Source organism: Ischnura elegans, chromosome 7 (genome assembly GCF_921293095.1).
Source record: "Ischnura elegans chromosome 7, ioIscEleg1.1, whole genome shotgun sequence".
Classification (NCBI taxonomy): Eukaryota; Metazoa; Arthropoda; class Insecta; order Odonata; family Coenagrionidae; genus Ischnura; species Ischnura elegans.
This window is the reverse complement of record NC_060252.1, coordinates 113548413-113570127: the sequence shown is the minus strand read 5'-3', so window position 1 is coordinate 113570127 and position 21715 is coordinate 113548413. Positions and strand designations below refer to the sequence as shown.

Genomic DNA, 21715 nt, shown 5'->3' with positions numbered 1-21715 from the left:
GATCTAGCGGGGCCTGCGATGCATCCGGAGCCGAAAAAATAGCTGAGCCCCGCGGTGATGAAGAACGGGTGAAACGCTGAACAGTTGCTAAATTCACACCGGATTCAATGATACCTTATTCAGATTGTGACCACAGTGAAAGTTTCCCAGCGCCACACCGCGTAGAATCGGCCAAATTTGATATTTGAAAATTTTGAATGATCGTACCTCTGAAAATTCGTAAATTGAATGTGCATAAGAAGAGGATTGACTGTACATCCAATTTACAAACAGTTATGAGTGGGTCACTATGACTTCACATGAATGAAGCTTGTTATATGATGTAGCGTGTAAACTGAATAAAGAACCATAATTGACGCTCTTAGGCACAACACGAGAAGAACTTAAACGTGGTGCGATTATTAAAAGTTAAGTGTAGTGAATATCCACATAAATGCCGTGACTTATGCGTGGAACTTCGTAATAAAGTCCATATTGTAACCGCCGGGACCGGGACTTAGGTTCGTAATTTCGTTAAAACGAAAATTTCGTAATAACTTTTCTTTTACTATAGCTTGGATAGGCCTTTTCGACGGGACCAACGATGTTCTTCGTAATAATGAGAACTTCGTAACAACGTTGTTCGTATTAACGAGAGTCTACTGTATTTGTCACTGGAGCCATCCATGAAAATATAACGGAGGAGTGCCTGATAGAAAATAATAAAACCATCGACGTGAAACCGAGAGGAACATGAAAACAAACATTTGATAAAGGTCTTAGTATTGTTCGATGGAATGATAACTAGATTGTCCCTGTAGACAGCAATACAAGTTTTTCGCTTCCATTGGGCACTGGGAAAAGTTTCAGCAGAAAAAAGAAAATACTATTTCACATACTATTCTATGTAAATAAAAGAAAATACTATTCGTGTTATTGGGGAGTATAGTAAATACATGGGAGGTGTAGACCTACTTGATGATGCAAATGCAAATTACCACTCTAGAATTGAGGGGAAAAAAGGTCCTAGCTTATAAACTCACTGGCCAGCGTTTGCACTAACGCCAGGAGATTGTACAGGTTATGTAACGGAAGTAAATTTCACTGGTAGACTTCAGATTGTATCTAGCAGGGACGCATCTAAAAAGTGAAGTGAATCAGTCAGTAGATGACGTACCCCTATACAATTTGCGTCCTTAAACATAGAAAAAATTAGGCCATGTAATTCATCGCGGATTCGTGAAGCATGAAAGGACGAATTTGGCCATAGAGTTAAAAAAAATTTCAGTAGTTGCCGAAACAGTGTAAAAGCCAAACCATGTATGAATGTACAAAATCTTGTTCCATTGCACCCCAAATGCTTGAGTATTTCATAACTAGCCATTAATTTTTGTAATTCAACCTGCAATGATAAAATTAAAGTCAATGAAAAATGTGAAATACATGCTCTTCTGAGAAAATTTTCGCTTTGACTTATTTCTTTCAAACCATAAAGCAAGTCTATTTTATAGTGGATTTAGGTCAAATAACAACAACATCTCATTGGAAACATAATATCTAAGGATTTTATTTATCCAATATGACGATATTTGTCATATACGTGGCATAAAAAGGTATAGGATTATATCCGACAGTAAAAACAGCATATTCCTATGAGACGGCAATGTATTGTAATGCGGGTTGCATAACTGCATACAGATACCGGATTCGGCCAACGTTGCGAAAGCGCAACATTTTTTTTTACCATAAGCAAATTTTTTGGAGGCCCATATTTTCAATTTACCTTATTTAGCATGTTATTAGGTAAAATGAAGAGAAAAAATTATATATTTTCAAGTATTTCTTTACTCGGCCGGTAATGGGTTAAAGTAGGTAAATATATCAGAAAATATTACTAAATACTTTTTTATGAAGTGGCAACCTCCAAAAATTTCGATTTCATCTGATGTGTGTGTTTCGACCCAATGGGGGGGGGGGGGGGGGGGGTGTCATAGCTCCCTTAGCCACCCGTGCAGGACTATTTCTTCTCTCACTTTTTATTTAATCGCAAAAATAGATATGGTCATTTAAAAATCTAAATGCGTGAAATAAATACTCCAGGAGTAATAATCTTTCGATTTAGGCTTATAAAAAAATAATAGGAAACCACCCTATTGTCCCATCTCAGTTTACTTTGCACCCTCTCCTCCCCCTGGCTGGCTGCTCACCTCTCGCGTTAAGAACCCATTTGTCCCTGCTTCCTTTTCGCTTCTTGTCTCCCCTTCACCCCTTGCTCTTTCCTCTCATTATCCACAGCTTTTTACCCACTTCTCATTATCTCTTGGTCTTCGATTCAGGCCATTGAAATTCCCATTTTCTTTGTCCTCACTATTCCATCACCCGATGTCGAATCTTGAAAATTATTATTGTTTGAGTATCCCTTTAGGCTCTGACCAGTTCCTCTCATTTCTTCTGTCCCTCTTGTGTACAATAGCATTTTCCAGGCCATTTACCCTTGACCCCTCCCCCACAGCCCCTCTTTGCCTGTTAGTAAAAATATTTTGCTTTCTTCTTACTGACAAAATGTCCTGTTTCAACCTCCTCGCATTCTTTCCCTTTGGTGCCCACTAATCCCTAAATGGGGTTAGTTCCCATCTTAGGATCCCAGCCACACCCAATGCTAAGCCTATGCTTACTCCTCTGTTTTTGTCTGGTCTCTAATTTAATTAACAGGCAAGCTTAAATAATTTGATTTCAATACCAGATTGTGAAAACAGCCAATACGCATACAAGAAGATAGAAGGTAAGATCCAAAACCATATCCACTTTATGGTGCAAAACCTTTTCAGTTGGGTGGTGTTTCCTTGAGTATGTGCCTTTTTGCATTTGAGATGGCTTTGTGCCCTCCCATTTTTTACCTTCAGATTCGTAGCTACCTTAAGGTGAAGGTGGTCCGAAACTTTTGAATTTTGTACTTAAACCCTTTGCAGTCCAATTTTTCAAAAGTCAAGTTGTCTGCTCCAAATTAATTTTTAGGATAAAATAAATAATTGATTGTTATCTATTTTATTGTTCTTGCAACACGTAATAAGCATATAAATGCAGTGCCTAGTGAATTTGAGCTCTACTCAGCGTTGGATCTGATTCTAGCACTGGCTGTGTCGAGCCAGCCTTGACGTTGGACCTCCAAGTGTTTTTCATATTGAATCACATCCCTGGTTTCACATAAGCTACCATGGAGATTAATGGTTTTATTTTGGGACTTGGGAGTTGCAGTAAATCCAACGCATGCTTGCTTTGTGGTTCAAAAAAAGGGTCATTCACTCAGTCCTTCATCCAATATTTACTAGAAGAATTCAGTTGATGGATGGGGAATTTGTTGCAATGAAAAACTCTTACCCATGAAACAAAAAGATTCCCCGAAAAATGAAATCTTCCCCATTCAGCCGTTTGCTTGTGTGTATTAAAAAAATGAAAATGCAAATGTCGTTGCCCCCCCTTGGCAGTAGTGGACAACATGACCAGAGATGCAGCTCATGCACCTGGTAAAGGAGAATCTTCTATTTGGGAGGAAATCACTTGCCTGAGAGTAAACCACACGCAGACTGTGCACAAGGCTGAGAGTTGGTGACATGCTCAACAGGAGTTCGTGACGTGATCAACTAATCTGGGAATGTTTTAAGGCTGTCCAATTTTCCCTACATAGAGCTTGAGAAATAGGTGACAAATGGAAAAATCTCTTTATTTCTCAAACTCATGTGGGGGACACATCTTCAAAACAAATGTGGGGGACTCTGTGGCAGTCATCAGTGGAAGAAAACATATGTCGACAAGCCCAATTGGAAAACATGGTGTGAAAGCAGAGGTTTTCCATGTGTATTATAACAGCTTCAATAAATGTGATAAAGATTTAATTTTAAATAGAAAAGAGAAGACATAACACGTTTCACCAATTTTTCGACACAATCAATGCAGAGTGAAGCGCAGCCACTTGAGAGAGCCATGCACTTACTGGTTCTTTCCCATCCATAGCATCCATCCAAAGCTTCTGAGAGTGCTTGCAAAGTATACACAATTCCTGGCCTGTAATAAAAGGGGGGGAAATAATTTCTAACTATCATTATTGGCAATAATATAAAATTGAACATTGATGAATGAGCTCATTGTGATAATTTTGTGTTTAATTGAAATTGTTGAAAGGGTCAAAAATTGTGCACAACTGTGTGACAAAAATATTCCATTCCATTCCGTTAGTCATTCAACTGTGCATAAGGCTGCATAAATCACAGGTCATTTGTTAAAAGAAATAGTTCACTTGAAGACTTCGCAATGGTTTCACCATTCAAGCTTGTTGATTTTCATGTAAAATTTCCATTGAAGAAACTGTATAATTAATCAAATTGTTTTTTTTTTCTGTCCCCTTCTGCTATAAAAGAACACAGGGCGAAGTGTGGGTGACTCGTATCATATCGGCAGGGATAGAGGAAAAATCGAGTAGGGGGAGTTTTGAGTGGCAATGAAAATCTCATATGCTACATTTAAATGTGAAAGTGTTAATGTTTTTAAAGTACCTACCAGTTTTGTTGTTTAAAGATGTTAAATCTTATGGAAAAAGTGTGAATAATTAAGTACATGAGTAATTGGAGTTTTTTCCTCTATCTCTTTAGTATCAATAAACTTTTGTCATCCATTATGTGATGTTTCACTGGCGTCTTCCTTGCGTGTACCCTATTTGTTAAGGGGGATGCCGACTTATAAAAAATATTGTGGGGGCCCAAATTGGGGATATAGCCCTGGGAAATTTTATAAGTAGTGAGTTTTAAGTTTTTTAAGCATTTTAGAAGAGTTATACAATCAACATTAGAACCCTGTTAACTCAAATCTTGATATGTGGACCCTCCGTGGAAAATCGACAAGCCTGACACATTTTTTCCTCACCCACATAACAAATTTTTGAGGGAGCTCAGGCCCCATGGAGTCGGTGCCAATGTTTGTTAAGTTAATGACGAGTATGCTACCTTGTTTGTATCGTGGGATATGCAGTGACTGTAGCGGAATATAAGCTTTTGTCACTTCGATTTGTTTTCAATGCTTGGGTATCAGAGACAAGTTTGGAGGGAATGTAATAAACGCAATCATGTGACATACAAGATTTAAGGCCATTTTAATTCTGCTATTAGTACTAAAAACTTATGTAAATAATCAGCAGGTTTTGGGGATAGTTCCACTTAGACAGATTACAGTTGAACTATGTATGTAGTTCATTTAATCTTCTGGGTAAATTTTGCTTCTTCATTTATTTTCGAATCTTCCTGCAAACTGGTTATCATCCCAAATTGTTTGCTATCTAGCTTAATAGTGGTGCATGCTATAATTTTTTTTACCTTTCAAATGTTTTACAACTCATTTATTGTCTTTCAGACTTGATGTATGCTTTATTATTTGATGAAGAAATTGGAATTCTCAACTTCATACATGAAGCATCCTGCCATAGTGAAATTTTTAGCAAATCCATTGCTGACGGATTTCACCTTCTATCGTACTTAATTGAGGTCAACAGGAGGAAAAAAATTAAAAAATACACCCAGAAAATTGAGGTAACATGCAATTGCTATCTATCCTTAGTCTTAATCATATCTACTATTTCGCTTAACTGTCTCTGGTGCCAATTTGGAAATTGGAATTTTTTTATATTTTTTAAAAGTACCTCATTGTGATGAGGACCCTTTAAAGTGCCTATTTTAAAAATGTAACCTCTGGAGATGTTGAACTCTTTAACAGTGAAAGGGGAATCTTGTGAATTTGATATGTCTCCAGTTGCAGTGGTGGTTAGATGGCTTTCACGGAGATGTAGGACTGGTCTTCCAGTTAGCTTTTCTGTGCCACTCTTCCCTTACTGGTTGATCAGCTATGTAGTGAATAATATTGCTAATTTTAGTCACCTGTGAGTCTGAATTTTTTTTCTGGTGAATTAAAATTGATTTAATCTTAAACCATTGAAAATATACAAAATTTGCTATGAGAAAAAATTTCCCATGGACCGGGAATCGAACCACGGACCTTTGGCTTTCCGGGCCAATGCGCAGACCACTATGCTATCCAGGTTCTTTAATTCCCATGGCAATTATACCGAGGCTCATGGCACTAAGTGTTAGGCCCTCGCGGTCCATCAAGGATGACAATGCAAGGGAGAAAGGACTTCCAAGAAGCCACAACCGCTTGAGAGCATCAAGCCTGCGCTAAAGCCTCGCAAAGCGGTATGTGTAATATTTCTAATCCTGCTGCGTGAGCGGTGGTGCAATATACAAGAATTGCCATGAGAAAAAATTCTACTGGACCGGGAATCAAACCACGGACCTTTGGCTTTCCGTACCAATAAAAGTAAGGTTCGATATTGTGACGGAGCACGCAAGGTACTGCAATCATATCGCATTACAAAATTTGATGCAGTCTGTTGAACCTTACTGCAGGCACGCAATATTCTTTGAGAAACTAAGTAGGTGAAATTGTGATCAGCATTATCTTCAATACTGTGGTTGTTCTGCAAGAAGTCAAAAGACAACTGCGTAAAATCAAAATTTGCGGCCATTTTTGGGGTTGGGGTTATGCTACGCAGAACAAAAAACTGCCGAAAATCAAGAAAAGATGTAAAATCGAAGTTTTGCCGTTGAAATTTCCTATGCTTCCTGGCCAGACTTGAATGTCGCTGCGTGATGTAAAATCAAAGTGCTTAAATCGAAGTTTTACTGCATTGCCTGTAGGTATTTTTATCCTTTTCATTTTTTTGATTAGCAAATCCAAAACTTTTTCCTTCGTGATTATTTGCCAATAGATTATCATTTCTTGGCGCAGCTACTGGCGGATGTGCTTAGCTGACCAAGCCATCTGCCTGATAAGTGAACGTGCTGACAGCAGTCAGCCATTTGCTGTTTGGAGTGAAAGAAATCCTCACTTGGTGCTTACAGAGCTGAAATGAAATAGGGCAGACTGCCAAAACAAACCTTTGTCCTCCAGTCATAGAAGCCTAAATTTTTATCTGTCTTGGTGAGAGGACTCCATACCCATAACATACACAGCTACAGTGCAAATCTGTCTGCTGAATGCAGCCACTAGGATTGAGTATTGTTGCAGAATTCGTATGGCAAGTTTTCAAAGTTGCAATTATCTTTAGTGCTCTGCTTTTGCTATTCTAATAATCAAAGCAGAGAACTTGAAGGAAATTGTGCGTCCCCTTACCAAAAACAAGAATTTATTGCAAGGAATGAACAAGGAGAGGCTGCAAAGAAGTAAAGGGGAGAGTATAATGTGCTAACAGCTCTGGATGTAATATAAACCTAAAAAAGTGATCTAATGGTAGCAAAATTTTTGCCTCCTCACAGTACAGCAATAATTCAACCAATGGATCAAGGAGCTATAGCAGTCATGGAAAAGCGTTTTCAGGGAAGATTATTAAGATTCTGGCGAGGGAAGAGGAGCACATACTCCAGTTTCAGAACAATAATTTTAAGTTTATTTAAATAAAACATTAAGATTAAAGAATAATATAAAATTTAATCAATATCTGTTTCATGGCGTATGCTCTTATCTTATATAATGCAAAATATTTTCCAAATTACTGAGTAAAATGTTGATAGTATGACCTCATTTAATATTACCTTAATTATTTGTGTTTTTCAATGATTGGAGCCTCAGCTTGCATCCATTGGCATAAAGAATGAACAGTTGACTTAATAATATGTGCAAGGGAAAAGAAAAGCCAATATCAAGGAAGCTCATTTGATACCTATTTAAGAACATACATAATGATTGAATAGTCAAGGGCGCAGAGTAAGCAAAATAATTAATCTTAAAGGCTGCAGTACAAGGTTTATATATTCTTTTACCATTATTGGTTATGTATATGTGTTACATTATTGTGTCTGATACAGTGTGTCCTCGTTTAACGTCGTCCCGTTTAACGTTGTTTCGCGATAACGTTGTCCAAAAATTGAAACCCTTCATCATTTAAGGAGGAACCTGCGCTTCGAAATACTGCTTTCATTAGTTAGATAAACTCGATAACAACGAGTTAAAATCGCTAAATTAGTCATTCATAAAAATTAAAAGTAATGCTAAATCAATCAAAATAGCTGTACAATGCATGAATTTTACTTAAAATGGAATAATCTAGTGATATGAAGAATGGCTGTTATATTGACTCTTAGGTATCGGAAGAATTTAAATACTTTCTCTGGAAATACAGTAAAGCTTTATAACTACATCATTTGTGATGAATAAAATTAACTTAACTAATGAGACCTTTTGCTCTGTTAATTTCAACCTAATTTGGAAAAATGGTTTATTTATAATTGCTGACCACCAACTTGACAACGCTGCCAACATATCGTAGTTTCACAGCGGTTGAGCACCTTTGTTTGTTTACGTTACCTCGTAGAGTTACGTTGCATTGTGACAATATTACTCGTTTTATTATCCCTTTTACTTAGCCTTAAGTTATTAAATATTACCTTTGGGCTGAAGTGATGGCGTCTTTATGCCGATTTAAAGGCAAATTTGTGTCTGAAGGTAAAGGTAAGAGCTTGGATTATTTGAGGAAACGAAATGTGGCCGAAAGTGAATCCATCAATTCCATCGAAGCGATTTCAACGAGTGCATCTGTTGAAGGATACCGAATCGTTTACGTGCATTTTTAATTTCTTAAGAACTCTTTGCAATATTTCCCAATATAAAGTGTCCATCATTGTTTAAATAATCAATGTTTATGTCTTGATTTATGAAGATTAAAGTCCCTGTCGAATGACTGACACAAAGCTCTTTAATGTTTATTCTTTGTAGATTTTCCATTCAATAGCCTCATCCATACTATTAATAAGGAGTTGATTAGTGAAAATTAGAAACTAATGTTTCAGTTATAACCCAAATGTAATTAGAATCATTAGTATCAGGATAATTAAATAATACTTGTTCCTAGTGCCGAAGTTTCAGTAAATTTGGAAGGCTGGCATTGCAACTTCTACGGACTCACTTATGTCAGCTGCCATCGATTGTTCAGGAATGCATCCTAATTTTTATCCTCCTGCAATGACTTCATGAATAGGTAAATGTATTTACTGTTGTTTTTTCAAATTATGCTAATTGGACCTTTGGAAAACGTATCAAAGTAAATTGTTTGGTCAGTGAAAAAGGAAGTACTCTTGTCTATTTTATTTTATACTTTCGAAGAATTAAATGGGTGAGTATTCGATTAATTAGTACGTTCGCGAAGTTGTATTTCCAAATACTACATAGTCGGTACCCAACGGCAATATGCTTGTCTCGTGGTATATTCATTTACCTGTACACCTTATTCTAGATATTTAATATCAATTAAACTGATGATTAAATACATAATGCGCTAGATTTTCTACTTTACGCTTAGAACTTCTATTTAAATAAGTATTTTCTATAAGTTGAAAACGATGCATATTTTTCGAAATAAACGTAAAAAAATTTGAAGTAGTATTCAGAAGAACAGATAAACTATCGCAAGTCTCATTATATTCTATCATTTTCGCTTTTGAAGCGATACGCCGACAATTTCAAGGAATGTATTGAATTCCGGTCATGATTATTCGCATGTTTAATAAAATGTAGTCGCATATAGGAATTACTTTAACAACCAGCACTGATAAATTTCATACTTCGGTGTATAGCACGTTTCGAGATGAACTGAATATTCGTTTAATGAATACGTATAAAAATGACTCCGAAAAATCCAATTCACTGTCATTTATGCAGCGGTCAACAGGTGCAATATCGCTCTTCATATTTAACCTCTGTATATTTGCAACGTTGCCACTACTTCCGCCGCATAATGGCTGCTCGCTCTGCAGAAAACCGGAAGTATGTTCTTTAAACTTAAATACTGGCGCTAACATATCGGTAACCCCTTCTAAAAAAATACATATATTAAGCATCGATGTCTATTCTATGCTGTACTAATTTTTCAACGATAAATTTCGGGCCAAATTTGAGATAAAAAATGTTTTACAAGGGAAGGTCATCATTCTCCCATAAAGACAATGTATTTCAAGGTGAAATCCGTCATTTTCAAATCCGTAAATCTTTCTTAAATGGCCGGTGACATAGTAATATTTTTTCACTATTCGATAGAAAAAATAATGAGCAACAACATATGTCAAAATAAGGGGAGGTTTTCGGGCATGTTTGAAATGATGGTTCCTCCTTAACGTCGTTATTGCTTCGCGATAACGTTGTTCAAATTATGCGCGGCGAAAAAAAAAATGAATGGCGAATAGAACGCAGCGCATCTGATGTATAGTAAATATTACCATATTAATGCGATTGGTAATTTTCGTTCGACAGAAAAGGTTGGCGTGGGTAGCGTATGTTAACTATGCATCTGAGCGAATAATTATCGCCTCATTTACCCATTATCCGTATATTTTTCTGATGCCAACCGAAAAAAATGTCCACGAAGAAGAGTGGCTATCCTGGTGGTTCTTCAGACGTGAAGAAAAAACGGCGATATTAGAATAAAAACTTGGTATTATTAAAAGAATTGAAGAAGGTGCAACTGCTGGAGAGATCGGTCTAGTTTTAGGTTTGCAGGTCGAGTTTTTACAGTTAAAATTTCTTCTGTTACTGAAAATATCGATGTTTCGCCATTAAAAATACTTTCTTTTTAGTTTTTATATTTCATTTAATAATGCCTTCTTCCCAACCTTTTCGTTATGAAAATTCGTTTCGAATGAATCGTTATCATGCTGAAGTGAAAAATCGGTAATGAATGTTTCTCGCGATTTCCGCCGGGTTAAAGAATTCATATCATCACGAAAATTGACTCGCCCTTCGTCCTCGTGCTTCCGAGTGTCAGATTCAGATTTTTTTCATTTTGGCCTGATTCAGGTGTCTCCCGATTGGTCAAGAAGTCTGCTTAAAGTTACGGCTCCGATAATTGGCCTCCTTGGATTCTCGCCCGGGAAATTCTGGATTCTTCACGAAGAAATGGATTGTTAGGAACATGGCTAGGAACCAATTTAAATTTTTTACATTGTTTCTTATGGGAAATACTGCATCGCTTAACGTTGTTTCGCTTAACGTCGACTTTTTCAGGAACGAATCAATAACGTTAAACGAGGACTCACTGTACTTTACACCATGTCTCCCGCTGTTTAAGAGACTTCGGTTACTCCCAATTCCTAGTGTTTATATGTACAGGCGGTCCCCGACTTTCGTACACAATGCGTTCCCGAAAACTTGCACGAAAGTCGAATTGTACGAAAGTCAAACCATTGACTTCCATACTAATTAGGGGTTACGTTCCAAAAGAGCGGAATTTACGTACTTAGGGTGCGATTCATAGACGACACTGAAATTGCTCACTTTACAAAGTCTCTCTTTACTGTAAAGTGAGACTTTAGCTAAAGTTCGTTTCAGAGTCGTTCCAAGGATCTCACTTTATAAAGTGGAACTTTAGCTCCTAAAGTCTCGATCATGCATTGAAATTTTTGAGTGTTGGCAATGAACGCTGCGAAAAAGTGAAGAAAAAGATGACACACGATATTAAATGCGTACTTGTTTACATGTTTCTGGCGACTGGGTTTTCGTGTTGTATTTTGCTAAGACTTATTAAGCTGTATTTTCTCGTTTTCTCATATTATGTGCAAATGTGAATGAATACTGCGTCATTGAAAGCTTTTCCCCACTAGCTTTTTTGTACGTTAATGACTGAGTTGGCTGAATAAAAGATCACTTTTAATTAGCTTCGTGCATTGGTAATGCCCTTCGATGTTCCCAGCGAAGTAAATATTCAAATGCTGATGTTTTCACGTCATTTTATGATCATTTTCTATGATTAACTGCATACGGTTGTTTGGACTACATGTTAGTCGAAGTTTGATGGTGTACGTTCATTGAAGGTGGGTGAAATAGTGAAATTCTCTCGCGTTAACTTGGAACTGCCAATTAATTTGAAGATTTACCGATCAGTGGTTGTCTCAGTTGGACGCATATTTTGAATGAGGTATGGGTGTTTGTTGAATTCTTTTGTGCTTACCAATATTTTAATTCTTGGAATGTTGACCTAAGGGGTTATATATTCTAGAGAAATCGACGAGAATGTGCAGTCAAGAATATCTATATCATCAAAACCAATGAATGAATGGCCACGCAATGAAACATGTTGAATGTGAGAATGGACTTATATCAATAAATATCTCTTTGTCTACTTTAAAAGATGCCTCGACATATGTGAATACCTAACCCGAGTATCCATTCACGAATTTTGCAGTAAAAAATGTCTGTGATGCTGCGTAAATAACATTTCATAACAATCCTACATCCTCGAGAAAACATTGCTTTGCTGCTGATAATATATGGCTATGAAGGAAAGTACGTTTTACTTTTTATTGCTGCCTTTCATGACGAGATCTTATATCATCATTGTAAACATGCAAATGTATAGTCGAAAAACGAAACAGAAACTCGACTCTAGTTTCACAATCACAGAAACATGTTAAGCGTGATATGGAGGCATACGGAAAGAGTACATTAAGCAAATATTGAATGAAAACGCTTAAAATGCAATGCAAGGTGTAGAAACTAGTATTTGGCTGGCCAAACGATATGAAAATCAAGTCTTTGTTTACGAAGGCTATTGACCCAATGTAAACAGAATTTTGCTATCATATTCAAGTATCTTTAAGGAAAATTCTAGAATATGAACGTATAAATAACCTAAGAACTTAACAATTAACTTGTATATAAAATCAACATAAATTATGCCAACCTGTTCAACCAATTACTGTGTTGTAATTATCACACGACCGATAGAGTTAAACTTCAAAATATAAGAATTGGGTCATCTCCATCAATACCGACTCGATATATATTCAGGGAAAAGACATATATTACTTGTATGGTTATTTCTTGAAACGCGCCAGTTTGCTGCTGTGTTCTCACCAAAAAATTAGTTCATATTCATTTCCGTAACCCAAATATCTTCATATTTCAACTTCAATAACAGCCGGTGCAGCCATATTTATTCATCCGTAAAGGACACTTTAGCCCTAAAGTGAGCTCCGGTTGGGCACTTTACGGTAAAGTGACGATTCGGCCATTTTTCCCCTAAAGTGGCGTTTATGAAACGGAAAAAGCAGACTTTAGCCCGGCTAAAGTATACTTTAGCCTAAAGTGCCGTCTATGAATCGCACCCTAAAACCTTTTTTTCACGGAATTCATTTCAATTGACTTAATTTTAATAATATATTAATAAAACTCCTCAAATCATCTAATTTATTTCGAAAATACGCAGAAAATGCAAATATAAGTTTAAAAAACAAGAACTCCGTTGGCTATCGAGTGAAACTTCCTCTTGGCGTTTAAGTTGACATTCCACTTATTACGTCCACTATGTATAAAAGGACATATCAAGTAGCATAAAAAAATGTATTCGTTGAACCCGCACTCTGGATACCTTTTAATTTTTACACCAAAATTCGATATTTGGCAGGTGAAATTCGTGATCGCGTATATTCCGCATGTTATTCAAAAAAGACAAAATACAAACGAAATTCGGGTGATATTTCGTGCAATATCGTTGCTGAAGGTTTACATGAATTAAACAGCACTCAAACGAAAAAACACAATTAGAAAGAAGGTCTTACTATAGTTTTATTGAAAGCTATTCGATGATGTCTAGTCAACTTCTTTTGAAAAATATCTTCAATGAAGGCTTTCCTCTTCTCTTGATAAAGGAGCCTATAGCAGGCAGTCTCTCTCCCAAATAAATCACCTAGATCAGAGTCAATTACCAACAATTTCCTTCATTATATACGTTCATATTGTTCGCATATACTGCCGATACTGCAGTTTGAAACAATTGAATGTTGGGATGCGCAATAAACATAGCGGGAATTTTAAAAAAATTACGGACCAGCGTCCGAAAGTCCGAATTTAGCGTACGAAAGTCGAGTAAAAGGTGTCAATTTTGAACGTACGAAAGTGCGAATTGTACGAAAGTCGAGTGTACGAAAGTCGAGGACCGCCTGTATGATGTTTGTGTGTCTGTCCAAAAAAATCTAGTAGACTATGTGACAAATGATAGGATTCATAACTATAATACCAGAAAGCATAAGGATTTTCACCCAAATTTTGTTAGGACTACTATTGCAAAGCATGGACCAATGTCCATGGGGTTAAATATTTACAATCATTTACCCCTGGACCTCAAAATTAAGATAGGTACCGCAGTATTTAGGAAAAAGGCATTGAACTTTTTCCGCTCCAAAATGTTTTACTCTTTAAAAGAATTTTTTTATTCAAATTTTTAAAGGAGTGGAATGAGTGATTATTTTTAGTTATATATACCATTTTTTAATATGTATTTTACCATGCATGTACCATGTATTTTATATTATCTTGTACATGCACTTTTTGTAATTTATTGACATGCCTTATATTGATGCACAATGCTGTTATCAATCTCTGGGCAAATAAATACTAAATACTTGCAAAAAACTGAAATCATGTCTTCAGTAGAAATCAAGTTCTACACAAAAGTGGCTTGATTTATAAATTTGTTGAATGGATTTGGAAGTGATGGCATCAGTTTTTGATGAGTCAAAATAAATATTTAAATTTAATTTTTTTTTCAGGACCACTGTTGGAAATTTTGGATGGAGAAGGATGCGTGTGTGTTGAAGGAGAATGCTTTGAAAGTCCTCATTTCTCTCTATGTGAATAGTGATCTAGAAACCAATGCATCCAAGTTTGAGACTAGAATTAATCAATTAATGAGGGAGATAAGTGTGGTAAAAAAAGTAAAAGGTTTGTTACTAATTAAATTTTTTAAATTCATTTTGCAATGCCAAATAGGGTAATGTTTACATAATAACTTTCATGAAGGCCTTTGTCGTGCACATAATCAAGGAAAACTGAGTACTTATGTAATCACCAGAAATATAGTCTCTGCTTCTTCAATGTCATGGAGAAATACAAAATTTATCCCTTTTGAATGATGCTTGTGATTAAAAAATATTATTGCGGTAATCCGTTAACAAAGTCTTTGCACCTCTGAACAAACTTCGGCAGTTAGTCTGGAAAAAATGAAAACTCAGGTTCCACTATCTTACTTCAGTTTTTTCATTCTCAACCGTTAGTAAAATAACTTTGAACAAAGTAAGTCAACCAACCTTAACTGCCCAAGTACGTAGTAACTTTTGTGTCAATAAAAACAGCATTGTCCGCTAAGAAACGAAATTATGTATTTCATAGAAACCTTAACAGCTTGTAGAGAAAGAAGCAAGTTGCCACAGTCGAACCTTTTGCAGTCCACCAAGATTATTTTTTTACCAAGATTATTTTTTGCGGCAACTGCTTGTATTTTGAGAACCATGTGGGTATACATATCGGAAGCGAGGAAAGGGAAGCAGCAGGCTTATTACCTATTTTACCAGTTCATGCTTTGAGCGTATACCATCATTGTCCCAAAAAGGGTGATTTATTAGCTGAGCAGAATACTATAGCGAGGCACCAGTGGAGTGGGTTGTTCAGAGTTGTCGTCACGTGAACTGAGAATGAAGGCAATTCATTTTTTTGTTAGGATTTTACTATTGAAATTATTGGCAGCATGCTGCAATAGGTATGCTGCGGCTGCAATAGCCATGCTGCAAATGTGTGTATATAATGTTTTTATTAATTATTTTTTCAATTTTCTCATCATGTGATGTAATTTAGTTTCACAGCTTCAGTACCATCTTTTGGGTGTTTTGTGCAAGAAGTATCCTGGAAAAATGAAACCAAAATTTGAAACTATATCGAGACTCTTCATCTATCAACTAGAGCAGAAGGTAATTATCAATGGATTTGAAACAGTTGAAAATGAACATCTTAGCCTTAACTTTTTGTAGGGATTGGCTGCTTCATACATATTTATACAGTAGATTCCGTTTATAATAATAATAATAATAATATCTTTATTGTTCCATGGGTCAAACAGGTGACATAGAACATTGTCAGGGAGACATAGAACAGACATAGAACATGTGACATAGAACATCAAAACATACATGTTGTCATGAACTATCAGACAAGAATTCATTTACATTATAATAACCCTTAGGCTGTAAAAAATTTTTTAATTCTGTCTTAAAAACATTAATATTTGAAATATGTTTTATACTCGTAGGCAATTTGTTAAAAATAAGCGAGGCAGAGTGATGTGGACCTCTTTTGGCACATAATTGTTGTAAAATATGTATATTTTCACTCCCACGGGTCAGATAGGCATGAACCGAGGAGTTTGGTAAAAATAAGGTAGGGTTCTTTTTTACAAATAATGCACAGTAAAAAATGTACATACTTGGTAGTGTCATTATTTTATATTTTAGAAATAATGGCTTTCCAGGAGACCTGATGGACACATTTGCCATAACTTTCAAGGCTCTTTTTTGCATAGAGAATGCTCTAGCAGCAGCACTTGTGTTTCCCCATAAAACTACACAATAAGCCAAGTGAGAATGAATTTTGGCATAATATATCAATTTCAGTATTTCTAATGAAGTAGTTGGAGCCAATTTGCGAATCATATATATTCCCGTTGCCATTTTGCTAACTAAATCCTCAATATGATATTGCCAATCAAGGTTTTCAGTTAATTTCAACCCTAAAAAATTTGTAGAGCTAGACTGCTGAATGGCTGTTGATGAATTAGTCTTAAGTAGAGGACTCGTTTCTGGAGGACTAATTTTGTGATGGAAATTTAAAAAACATGTTTTATTTCCATTCAATTTTAAGTTATTACTTTTACACCAGTCAATCATCTGTGCTACTGATGAGCGTGCCATATCAATCACCTCCCCTGTCTTATTACCAAAACTCAGAGTAGTAGCATCATCAGCATATAAAATGACTTTACTCTGATGCAAATGAGATGGTAAGTCGTTAATAAAAATGATGAATAATAGTGGCCCTAGAATAGATCCTTGGGGCACTCCACAATTTGAAATAAGGACATCTGAGTAGTTCTGATTAACATCACCATTACAATTAGTGTTTAATTGCACTACCTGCTTACGATTAGTTAAATAGGATTTTATCCAGGCTAAAGCATTGCCATTAATTCCGATTTGGACAAGTTTACTGTACAATATGCAATGGTTAACAGTATCAAATGCCTTTGTTAAATCATAAAAAATCCCAATAATTGCTTTCTGGTCTGGTTTAATGGGTCCACCAGTTACTGGGGGCAGCGGCTTAATTGGGGCAGATCTTGAAGAACAGAACCCAATAGAGGAATATCCCAGAGTATTCTCCGCTTAATTGGGACAGAATGCCGCTTTATTGGGCCATGAGTTAGTGACATAGACTATTCTCATGACGAAATTGAAATTTGTTGTTTTCAGAATACTATTTTTTTTTTTCCCTCCTTTGATTTACTCTAATTTTTCACAAATGTTCCTATTCTTGCCCTATTTTGAAAGCTCTTGTTGTTATATTATCTGCAAGAGGATAAGACTTTTCCTTAACAGGACTTATTAAAAGACATTCATTCAGTGTCGCCCGAGGCTGTGAAAAATATTTTTAACTAAATTGTTATAATTCTTAAAAATGATAATAAATTAACTTAACTCACTGATTTATTAATCAAATTAATAGTTTAATAAACTTATGTTGCATTATAAACATTCTTTTATCTTCTTTCTATCATTTCAACATTTGTTTATGCTCATATACAGGACAGTTCGCCTAATTGGGGCAGCCGCTTAATTGGGGCAAAGTGCACAAGTCCTGATATGTCCCAATTAACCGGAATCTACTGTATTAACAGTCACATAAATCTTAGGCTTATGTAAGGTGCATAATTTCAGGTAAGGAATACAGTAAACTCTCGATTATACGAAGTCAGCGGGACCGGAAAATCGGCACTTCGTATTATCGAGTTTCGTAATTTCAAACCTTTTTGATAAGACGCAAAAAAATGTTTGATTTTGTGTCCTCTGTTTTTAAATGTTTTAGGCGGTTATTAATTATCCAATTCTTAGAAAATGCTTTTTGTTATTGATTTTATGCTTTGAAAGATTGTTAAATAATTAGACCACCATAAACTTCCCATTTTTTGTAGTTCAATGTCAACAATCTTAGTGCTTAAGAAATTCCCAATCAGTTTAGAAAACGTAATCAAATAATGAATTGCAAAGTTCATGAAGAGAATTTAATTTTTTTTAATTTGTGGTTAATAGCGAATAGCAACTATTAAGTACGCATAAGATAGATATTTGTTTCCAACACCCATGGGATTTTAACGGCAGCCTGCCTTACCGCCATTTGTGATGCCCTCTGTCGCTCAGTGATAAATAAGAAAATCAAGGGTCATAGCTGGTTTCCAAAATAACCTTTGTAAGTTAATATTTCGAGTTCCGCCATATTTTCAGCTGAATCTTTTTAATTAGGTAGTTATTTTCTATTAGGCTATTGTGCTCCGTCACCTTTGCAAACGTTGCTACGTAAGACTCTATTCTTCATAAGAAACATTGATACTGAGTGTGAGGTACCATGTTTACATGCCGTATTTACATGTAAGAGCCGCGCACCTTTTTTCAACAAGTGGGCTGCAGGGCTTACATGATTTCTCAAAATTAGTTTAGACCGCTAAAAGTGCTAAGAAGTTTAGTTCCTCACGGGCAAAATGCCCGAAAATGGGGTTGCTCGGGATACACGAGGGCGCAGCTTACTCACGAGAGTAAAGTACATTAGTATGTCTCTCGTCCTTAATGCCGACAGGAGCAAGGTTCCTACCTCGGAAAAGAAGGTTGAGAAGCATCTTCTGTTATCGGAGAAATAAAGAGAGAAACGTTATTATCCACATTCATTGTTTTCCTATAACATACGTTTTATCATTTCTCAACATGTATGAAGTATTGTTTCACTTGCGGGAATTCCCAAAAATTTTACCCCAAGACCTGTACCTCAACTTGATTCAAGTTTTTATGTTTCTTTCTCCATCATATTGAAAATTATGCTGAGGATCATTGGTATAGAGAAAATATTTTCTTAGAGTCAACACTAAAAAGTAGTCAATGGAAGTGTTGGAAGTGCCTCTTCTTTACGATTAGCCTGCAAAATAATTAGGGGGTAAATAGAGCCCAATATTTGAGATAATTCTTCTCATTTTCATCTTCTTCGTCACTGCTGTTGTGTCTGGCCCCAGTCACTGCTTCTTCTCCACTGTTTGCATCTTAGAAACCGACTGAAGCCCTTTGCACATCCTATCATTAATTTCGTTCAAGCCCATTCCGTACGATTCAGAACTTCCAGAATGAAAGAAAGTTGGACGTGGCCTCCCTCGCGGATAGATTACAAGGTGACTGGGCAAAAACTTAATTCACTAAATCATCAAATCTCCGTTCGAATTAGCTATAGAGGAGTCATTTCGCCCTTAACATGTGCTCGTGCATAAACTATGATATCATCCGTGATATCCTTACTACCTCTTCTCATCTCTCGTCGCTGACAACCATCGTATTTTCCCCTCTTTCCTTCCTCTCTTCTCCAAAATGTAACGTTGTCTCTAAAATGAAACTTTAAAATGAAAAATATTTCCTCTCTCATTGAGTGAATTATTTATATTTTCAACTGTTGATTAGAAAAGTGTTGTCACGAGGTTGCTTATTAACCTGCAAGAACATTGAAATTCGAGTAATGTGATGGACTTGTGACATTTTCTTGGTATGATTCAAATACGTATGGTTTGAGTAGGAGTGTAAGAAATAACCCATGTGACCTTCCTCACATGCTAAACTACGAAGTATTGTTGACATGATGTTTACAAGCACGTAAATAGGGGCATTATGTCAGCCACGATATTTTAACTGAACTCCTACTCTCCTAAATTCCCACTAAGTTTTTAGGCGAACCCTTTCTCTCCAAAGTTGCACTATCATGTACGATTTCACACTTTGATACACCACAGTCATAAGTACTTGTGTTTTTGCTGCTTTCGCTGGTGTAACTGGTTTAGTTGACAATTTTTTTGCCACTGTTCGTATAAACGAATTCCATTTGCTCCTGGGGACTGAGCCATAAGTTTGTAATTTCAAAAAATTTTGTATTTTCGAAAATTTGACTTATCGAATAGCACCATTTATTGAAATACAGGCTTTTTGCCAGGGCCGCAATTTTACTTCGTATTATCAAAAATTTTGTAATATCCTGCTTCATATAATCGAGAGTTTACTGTATTTCTTGAGTAGAGGCTGCTTTAGGTTATCATTTATTTACATATTAAAATGATGTAAAGATTCGGCAATGTATGTGCGAAAATATGAAGCTCTCTAATGCTTGAATTCTTTTTAGGTCAAAGATAAGGCTCTGACCAATCTTAGGGGCCGTATGGAAGGTCTTTGTGGCCTTCTGCATGTGTATTCCTTGAGTGATCAACCTTCTAACGAAATCATTGTAATTGATGCTGTAAAGGTTCTGGTGAGCATGCGAAATCTCAGCACTAAGGAAGCACCCAGAGGTAACTGTTTCCATTTTCTATTTTAGTTCTAGGTTTAATTCTAGCAATCTGGTTAAAAAAAATTGAAGTAACAGAATCCTCAATTTGGAATTTTCTTGATTTTTGGAAATGATTCCTTCATTTGGAGGACCCAAAAAATTGCATAGTTGCAAAATTTAACATACAGCAGACTCCCATTTATCCGGCTGCAGTGATTTTCTTCCTTAGGGTGCAGAAAATCTACTGTCGGTTCTCCTGTTTCCTCTACTTTGCCGATTTTAACCTCCTCGTCTGACTTCTACGTTCCTTATATTTCTCGTTCTCTCCACCACGTAATAAGTGGCTCTGACAAGCATAGCCAAGGCTCGCGTCACTAGCAAGAGTCACGTGTGCATCGCACTAGCTGCATTCATGGGAACACCGTGTTCCTGTTTCCCAAGCCTCGCAGGGCACGAACATGCTCCGTGATCACGGATACCCATCCCGCAGCAGTTGCAACTTGAGCGAGAGGCAACTGGCGTGGTGCCTGACAGTATAGTTTCTGACGTCAAGCAGTAGTTTTAAAGCATCCGTACTAAATGACAGAATAACTGCATAATTTACGTAAATTATGAATGTTACAAGATATTAAAGTGAAAGTTATCCGTGTGTTCTGATTATTCGTGCCATTTCTCCCCATTAATCGTTAATTAGCCCACCAGGATGATCGGGAGTGTGCTTTATTTATACACAGGAAATTACCTTTGATAATTAAGCATGGAATTCAATGGAAGGGGAACCCGCAAAACTTGCCATGTGCTGATTATTGTTTCGACATAATTTTTCTAATAGCTTTTGTGGGGGCACAATAGGGGTGTACTGTCTGGTGCCATAACAGTGATAGTGAAATGATACCATGGACAAAGATGATTTTTTTGCAAGCAGGTACATGTATATTTTTAAATTTGAATTATTGACTACATTGCGTCTCTCTGAAAAAATTGAGGGGAGACATTACTTCTGTTGTACCAGTAGTTTTTTTGCGCCACACTGCAAACTTACATAATCATCTTGAATTTTCAGTGCACTTAAAAAATACAGTCACTTTCCCAGCAATTTTTTATACACTTAGAGAACACAGAAAAGAAAATTGACACAACTATAATTTCTTTGTTAGCTCAAACGTTGAAATACAGCTGTAAACAAAAATCTGAGGACAACCCCATTGTATTGAAGAAAAAATTATCACTTTGAGCTAGAGAAGCTCCTCTCGGCTAT

The 21715-nt window shown here is 36.3% G+C and overlaps 1 protein-coding gene across 1 annotated transcript in view; it reads left to right on the top strand.

Annotated features, from left to right (window-relative positions):
- Positions 1-21715, top strand: part of LOC124162866 (DNA-dependent protein kinase catalytic subunit-like) — a 299017-nt gene that overhangs the window by 9002 nt on the left and 268300 nt on the right. Inside the window, exons 3-6 of the mRNA XM_046539551.1 lie at positions 5380-5555; positions 14616-14787; positions 15697-15809; positions 20314-20479. Of these exons, the coding sequence (XP_046395507.1) occupies positions 5380-5555; positions 14616-14787; positions 15697-15809; positions 20314-20479 (627 nt within the window). The remainder of the gene's footprint in view (positions 1-5379; positions 5556-14615; positions 14788-15696; positions 15810-20313; positions 20480-21715) is intronic.